A 7,073-nucleotide genomic window follows, 5' to 3' on the forward strand; every position below is an offset into this window, starting at 1 on the left:
CATGCGGTGGCTCCGCTCTCTATCTGTTGACTGTTGGTTTGTCCTTCTGATTGTTGGATGTTGTTGGGGAGTGGAGATGGGTTGAATGTGACGTTGGATGTTGTTGGGTGTTGGGAAGGAGTCTTTATTCGTTCTTAATCTAATTAACCCAACTCACTTCAATAGCTTCAAGCAAAACCATAGGTTGGCCTAAAACTCCCCGCTCGTGATTATTACCTCACCTGATTCCCTATTGAAAACAAAATGAATTCAATGCGATAAAAGTGGCCTACTGGCCAACTTTAATTGATCGTTTTTGTTTTCGAATCATAACCAACAAATATTTACGTTAGTGGCCCTAAGGCCTACTTCAAACAAAATCTGACAACATGAAGCTAAAAACATACAAAAATGGCTGGTTAGCCTATTTTCCTTCCAAAGTCAACTTCTGGATCCTCTTGGGGTTCGCATAGCGCCCTTGTTCTCTTATGTTCTCCCTTTATTATTCGTTGTTCTGCTTGGTGAGCTCAACTCCCCGCTTGGTGTGTTTCTTTCTTGCCATATTCTAAGTGGCCTTTCACTGCACATACAAGCAACCAATTTATATAATGGCGGTACGGTCTACTTCACCATGATTTCTTGTACCATAAAAACATTGGAAATATCGACCAAATTCATATATAATAAGTGGCCATAAGGCCGACTCCCTAGTGAAACAAATAGCCTTCAAAATAATGAAAGTGGCTTAGTGTCCCACTTTCTCCGATCAATTTTATTGTTGAATCATAAACAACAGATATTTATTTCAGTGGCCCTAAGGCCTACCTCCCATGACATCTTGAAATAAGGAACTAAATATATACAAAAGTGGCCATAAAGGCCAACTCCCCACTGAAGAAGGCCAACTCTCCACTGAATATTAGCCTTCGTGTTTGCTTCACTCGCAAGCTTTTTCTACTTCTTCCCTCATACTTGGAAAATACGGCTTGAGATACTTGCCGTTTATGCATCTTTTGTGTGGATGACCATCTAAGCTTGATAGCCAATATGCATTTCCGTCTAACACCTTATGTACCTTGAATGGTCCCTCCCAGTTGGGAGACCATTTGCCCAGCTCCCTATCCTTTGTTCCTAGTGGTAGTATGGCCTTCCACACTATTTCTCCTTCATGGAAACTTTTCTTGTTAACTCTTTTGTTGTAGATTCTCGCCACTTTCTGTTTCTGTAACAGCAAATCATTGTACGCTTGGATTCTCAGCTCATCCAGTTCTTCTAACACCATGATCATTGCTTCATTATAATGCTCACGGGAAAGTTCATTTTGCTTTGCCACTCGCATTGATGGCACCATAATCTCCAATGGGAGCACTGCGTCATGGCCAAAGGTAAGGGAAAAAGGGCTCACTCCAGTGGCAGTCCTCTTGGATGTTCTGTACGCCCACAAAGTTTCTGATAATAGCCTTGGCCAATCCCTGGGATTCTCCTCCATCATTTGTAGAATCTTTATCAACACTTTATTTGACGCTTCGGCTTGCCCGTTGGACTGTGGGTAATGAGGGGATGAGTTTATCAATTTAATTCCATAATCTTATGCAAATTCCCTCATATATGAGCCTATGAACATAGTTCCCTGATCCGTGGTCAATGACTCTGGAATTCCAAATCTATGAATAATATTCTCTTTCACAAAGTTAATGACATCTCCCTTGCTCCGCTTTCTTCAAAGGCACTACTTCTACCCATTTGGTGAAAAAATCTGTAGCCACAAGGATGAATGAGTAGCCTTTAGATGATGAGGGGTAGATTTTCCCTATTAAGTCCATGGCCCAGCCCTTGAATGGCGATGGTTTGACAATGCTGTGAAGCTCATCCGTCGGAATTCTTTGGATGTTCCCGTGTCTCTGACATGACTGGCATCCCCTAGCATATTTGATGCAATCTTTCAAGATGGATGGCCAATAGTAGCCATACCTCCTTATCAACCATCTCATCTTTATTCCAGATTGATGCGCTCCACACACTCCCTCATGAACTTGCTTCATGATCTCCAAAGCTTCTGGGAAGCCTATGCATCTGAGGAGCAAACCATCTAACCATTTCCTGTACAAATCTCCCTCCACTAAAACGTAATTAAGAGCTCTCATTTTAAACCATGTGGAATATCTCTCCCGGTTGATTCTAGCACCATTTTCATGTCATCCCTCCAGTCACCAGCTAAGTTTATATCCAAGTTGAGCGTGTCTACCTGAATCCCTCTCTGCTGAACTGAAGGGTGGTTTTTCTTCTGAATCAACACTAGCATGTGTGTAAGTTCTGGATACATCTTCAATCCCGAAGCAACATGTGCCAACTCGTCTGCCTCCCAATTTTCTTGTCTTGGGATGTGTACTAATGACACTTCCTCGAAATCATCTAGAAGTTGGGATGCCGCGGTATAGTAAGGAGCCAAGGACAAACTTGTGCATTTGAACTCCCCTTATAGCTGTTTGAGTACCAGCTGAGAATCCCTTGGTATTAATAATTCTCTTGCCCCTAAATCTTTCAGAATTTCCAATCCAATGACCAGTGCTTCGTATTCCGCTTGATTGTTGGTGCATGGGAAATCCAAATTAAAGGATAGAGCGGTTTTCACACCTCTTGGGGAGGTGATCATAATACTAGCTCCAGCTGCTGTTTCTGTACTTGATCCATCGAACTTCAACTCCCAGGGTTGAACTCCCACTCCACAAACTGGAAATCCAACCTGTTGCTCCAATAAACTCATCAAGTGAAGGATGATCAGCTAAAAAATCGGCGATAGCTTGGCCTTTTATTGACTTTTGGGGGTAATAGGTCAATGTAAACTCGGCCAATGCCAAAGACCATTTACCAATCCGCCCCGAGAGAATGGGTCTATTAAGCATGTATTTAATCAAATCGGTTTTAGCCACCACAAACACTCTTGATTGAATCAAATAATGTCTTAACTTAGTACATGCATAATACAGTGTTAAGCATAGCTTTTCAATCACAGAGTATTTCACCTCTACTGGAGTAAGGAATCTACTCAAATAATAGATGGCTTGTTCATTTCCTTCATGATTATTTTGAACTGGTAGACATCCAATTGATTCATGAGCAGCAGAGATGTATAATTTAAGGGGCATTCCATACCTGGGAGGCATAAGAACAGGTGGGTTAGATAAATATCTCTTAATCACATCAAAAGATTTCTGATGCGACTCTTCCCATTTGAACTCCCCGCTGTCTTTGAGCTTCAATAGCTGTGAAAACTCCTTTGTCTTCCCTGCAAGGTTAAAAATAAAACTGCCTCAAGTAATTCACTTGCCCAAGGAAGCGTTGCAACTCTTTCTTGTTTCTAGGCGGATTTGCTTCCATAATAGTTTTGGCTTTGTTTTTATCCATTTCAACTCCCCTCTGATGTACAAGAAATCCCAAAAAGTTTCCCGCTTTCACACCAAAGGCACATTTCAATGGATTTAACTTTAACTCAAGTTGCCTCATTCGTTGGAAGCTTTTCCTCAAGTGTTCAATGTGATCAGCAGCTTGTTTGGATTTCACAACAATATCGTCTATATACACTTCAATATGATGTCCTATCATATCATGAAAGATCGAGTTCATAGCTCTTTGATACGTGGCTCCTGCATTTTTTAGCCCGAATGGCATAACAAGCCATTCAAATGTATCAACCGCTCCTGGACATCTGAATGCAGTTTTGTGAGTGTCAGATTCTGCTATTTTGATTTGATTGTAACCTGAGAATCCGTCCATGAAAGATAAAAACTCATGCCTAGCCACTGAATCAATCAACATATCAGGTATTGGCATCACATATACATCTTTGGGAGTTGCACAGTTCAAGTCTCGGAAGTCAATGCATATTCTGACCTTACCATTCTTTTTCATGACTGTCACAATGTTTGAAAGCCATTCGATATATCTGATTGGTTTTATAAACTTGGCCTTTAACAATTTCTCGACTTCTTCTTTCACTTTCAGCTCGACTTCTTTTGACATACGAAGAGATGGCTGTTGAAATGGTTTGAAGCCTTTTTTGAGGGGAAGTCTGTGTTCGACCAATTTTTGGTCCAACCCTGTCATGTCATCATAACTCCATGCAAAACAATCTTTGTATTCCTTCAACATGCTGATCAAGTCTTGCTTCAACTGCTCCTCCAGTAGCTTACTCACATATACTACTTTTGGATTCTCAAGCTCCCCCAAGTTAATCTCTTCCAATGGGTCTTGAACTTCGTGTTGGCCATCTTCCATTTGAGATGGCGCCATCAACAACTCATCGACTTGGACCTCATCCTCTTCGTATTCTTCTTCTTGGACAACTTCAGTTCCATAAGTGTCCGATGCTTCCTCTTCCTTTAGTTTGTCCAGTACTTGCTGCACATGTGCCTTCCATATAGAGGTTGCAGCTACCTCCTTTTCTTTTTGGTTCAAATCAATCATCAATCTTCTCAATCAGCGGCTGGATTATCGGCCTAGATGGCACAATAACAGTAGGTTTGAGGATTCTTTCCAACACCGAGCTTGGAGTTGGTGTTTGCATGTACAGTGGATTTTCTTTCTTGCTATTGCACGGATTTTAATGGGCCCAAAATCCCCATTGTAATATCTAGCATCAACTGCACTTGCATTTGTTTGAAAGGGCTGTCCATCTGCTTCTACGACCTCCACGTCATCCCCTTTCCAAAATAACAACAGCTAGTGCATTGAGGATGGTATGCACTTGTTTGCATGGATCCAATCTCTGCCTAACAACGCTTGGAAGTTGACGGAGGAGTTTACCACGAAAATGCACATAACGATGACATAATCCCCACAGTAACATCAGCGGGGAATACCCCAATGGTCTTGGTGGTTTCCCCTGTAAATGCAGCAACCGAAACTTTCGAAGGAATCAAGTCTTCTTCATTTTTTCCCAGACTTTTCAACATTCTTACTGGAAGAACATTCACAGCTGAGCCATTGTCAATCAAGACCCTAGATACTGGTTTCCCATTGACATGAGCCTTGATGTACAATGGCCTTATGTGCTTGGTCATGGCCGGTGTAGGTTTCTCAAGTATTACCTATTGAGGCTTATTTGGGTGGCCCTCCTGGATAATCACTCTTGAACTCCCTTCAGGGAGTTTATTTGCATGCTCTTTCTTTTGCACTGATTTCTGGAGCATCAACTCCCCATCTTCTTCTTCCATCATTTTAAACCTCTCGGGTAGTATCACCACTCCTGTGGCACAATCCACGGTGAATGTGAAATTCTTCAATGCAAAAATTAATTGTTTTTCTTGCTTGATCATCCTATTCGCTTAACAAATCATCATCATCTTCCACAAACTTATCCTCAGTAGCCGATCTTCCAAACTTAGATTTACTCCCCACTGGCTCCCTGGAGACTGGAACATCAACTGTGGGTTCATTTCTCAACTTAGCGGACTCCTCTCTTCTTGCAATAACTCTTTCTCTCAACAACCGTCTCTTTTGTGTCCTAGTCGGTGGCCTAGGGAACTTTTTGTGTTGGGCCACTCTCCAAGACTCATTGAACTCCCCTCTGGCTGGAAGGACGTATCTCGGCTTTGCTCTCTGGCTCTCAATCATTTTTCCTTTTGACATTTCATATGCACGCCGCTCTATGCACTGATTAGCTGATACTTTCCTGGTTTCCACCTTTCGTGACTCAACTCTACGTATGTTTCTCCTGTCCGAGTATCTCTGGTGCTGATCAAGAGATGATTCCCCTCCAAACTTTTGATTCTCAAGCACTGGTCTTTCAAGGAAATGTTGGTTTCTCGGCCTATAGGCCGCGGATTCACCAACATTTCTAGGGAAACACTGCTGAACTGTTCGCATTCGATCGGCACTATGCCTTCCATGAGCTTCAAACAATTGACCCTTCGGGACCCAGTATTTCTTGATTACTCGGTCTTTCACTGCAAAGGATCGACTTCTTTTCTCATTCAGAAGATCCCTCAAATCTGTCACATTCACATTAACCAAAGCCACTGGGGGAAAAGGATCATCATCCACCGTCATAGACTCTTGTTTATCAGGAACTTCACAACTCCCTTGTTAATTCTGTCCTGCAAAATGTTCTTGAACGCCCAACAAGATTTAGTAGCATGATTGTAGGAGTTGTGGTACTTACAATACTCTCGTCCTTTCAGCTCTTCTATGGGTGGCATCCTGTGATCAGCTGGAAAAGTGATGAATTTTTCTTTTACCAAAAAATCAAAAACTTCCTCGGTCTTTGATACATCAAATGTATACTGCATGTCTTTGGGGAGTTGGGAATTGTTCTTCTTTTCAAGTTCTGTTGACTTCTTTTTTAGGAGGAGAACTGTGCAAGACCCAGCTGATCGAATCTCTGCCAATGCCACGTCTTCCACCTCCTGATAATAAGACCCCATAACAAGTTTTCTTTTTGTATGAGTCTTCCCGCAAGAGTTCTTCGTATTCAGCCACTTTGGCAGCTAGCTCAAAGAAATCTCTGAACTCCATACCTTGGAATTTCTTCCTTAATTCAAAATCCAGCCCCTTTTGTGCCATTTTTACGAACTCGGTCTCAGGTAGGAATACCTTGCACCTATTATTTATCTTCTTGAACCTGTCTATGAAATATTCCACGGACTCTCCTTTCTTTTGAGTGACTCTGGATAAGTCGGCAATGCACACTTCTGGCACTGTTCTATAGAATTAATGTGAAATTGTCTTTCCATCTCTTGCCAACTCATCACTGAATTTCTGGGGAGTGAGGCATACCAAGCAAATGCAGTCCCAATGAGGGAATTTGGGAATAGCCGCAACTTTAGATTTTTGAAATTCTCTAAGTTGGCTAACTCCCCGCACTGGATGGTGAATCTGGCTATGTGTTCCATGCTGGACTGACCATCCTCCCCGGAGAATAAACTGAAATCATGAACTCTATAACCCCTTGGGTACGGGTTATTCACGTCTATGTAGTCTGGATAGGGTTTGTGGCATTCTGGGCGGCCAATCTGTTTCAAGACCGGCCCATATAGCTCTTGAACAGCCTCTCTCACCATTTCTGGATCAATCCCGTGCATGTTCCAAGCGGGGAG

General features: G+C 42.2%; 1 protein-coding gene across 1 annotated transcript; it reads right to left on the minus strand.

Moving 5' to 3' along the window:
- Nucleotides 1-916: 916 nt before the first annotated feature.
- Nucleotides 917-2,123, minus strand: LOC142550238 (uncharacterized). The gene is made up of 2 exons (XM_075659476.1): nt 1,719-2,123; nt 917-1,522 (listed from the first exon to the last, which is right to left on the minus strand). The coding sequence occupies exons 1-2, from the start codon at nt 2,121-2,123 to the stop codon at nt 917-919; spliced, it is 1,011 nt and encodes a 336-aa protein (XP_075515591.1).
- Nucleotides 2,124-7,073: the final 4,950 nt, after the last annotated feature.

The sequence above is a fragment of the Primulina tabacum genome, chromosome 6, assembly GCF_025594145.1.
Source record: "Primulina tabacum isolate GXHZ01 chromosome 6, ASM2559414v2, whole genome shotgun sequence".
NCBI lineage: Eukaryota > Viridiplantae > Streptophyta > Magnoliopsida > Lamiales > Gesneriaceae > Primulina > Primulina tabacum.

Excerpts from the sequence above, each read along its gene's own strand:
- LOC142550238 (XM_075659476.1), bottom strand. The coding sequence starts at position 2,123 with ATGAGAGCTCTTAATTACGTTTTAGTGGAGGGAGATTTGTACAGGAAA. Across the intron at positions 1,523-1,718 it reads CAGATTTTTTCACCAAATGG|TCCAACGGGCAAGCCGAAGC; the intron begins GTAGAAGTAGTG and ends CATTACCCACAG.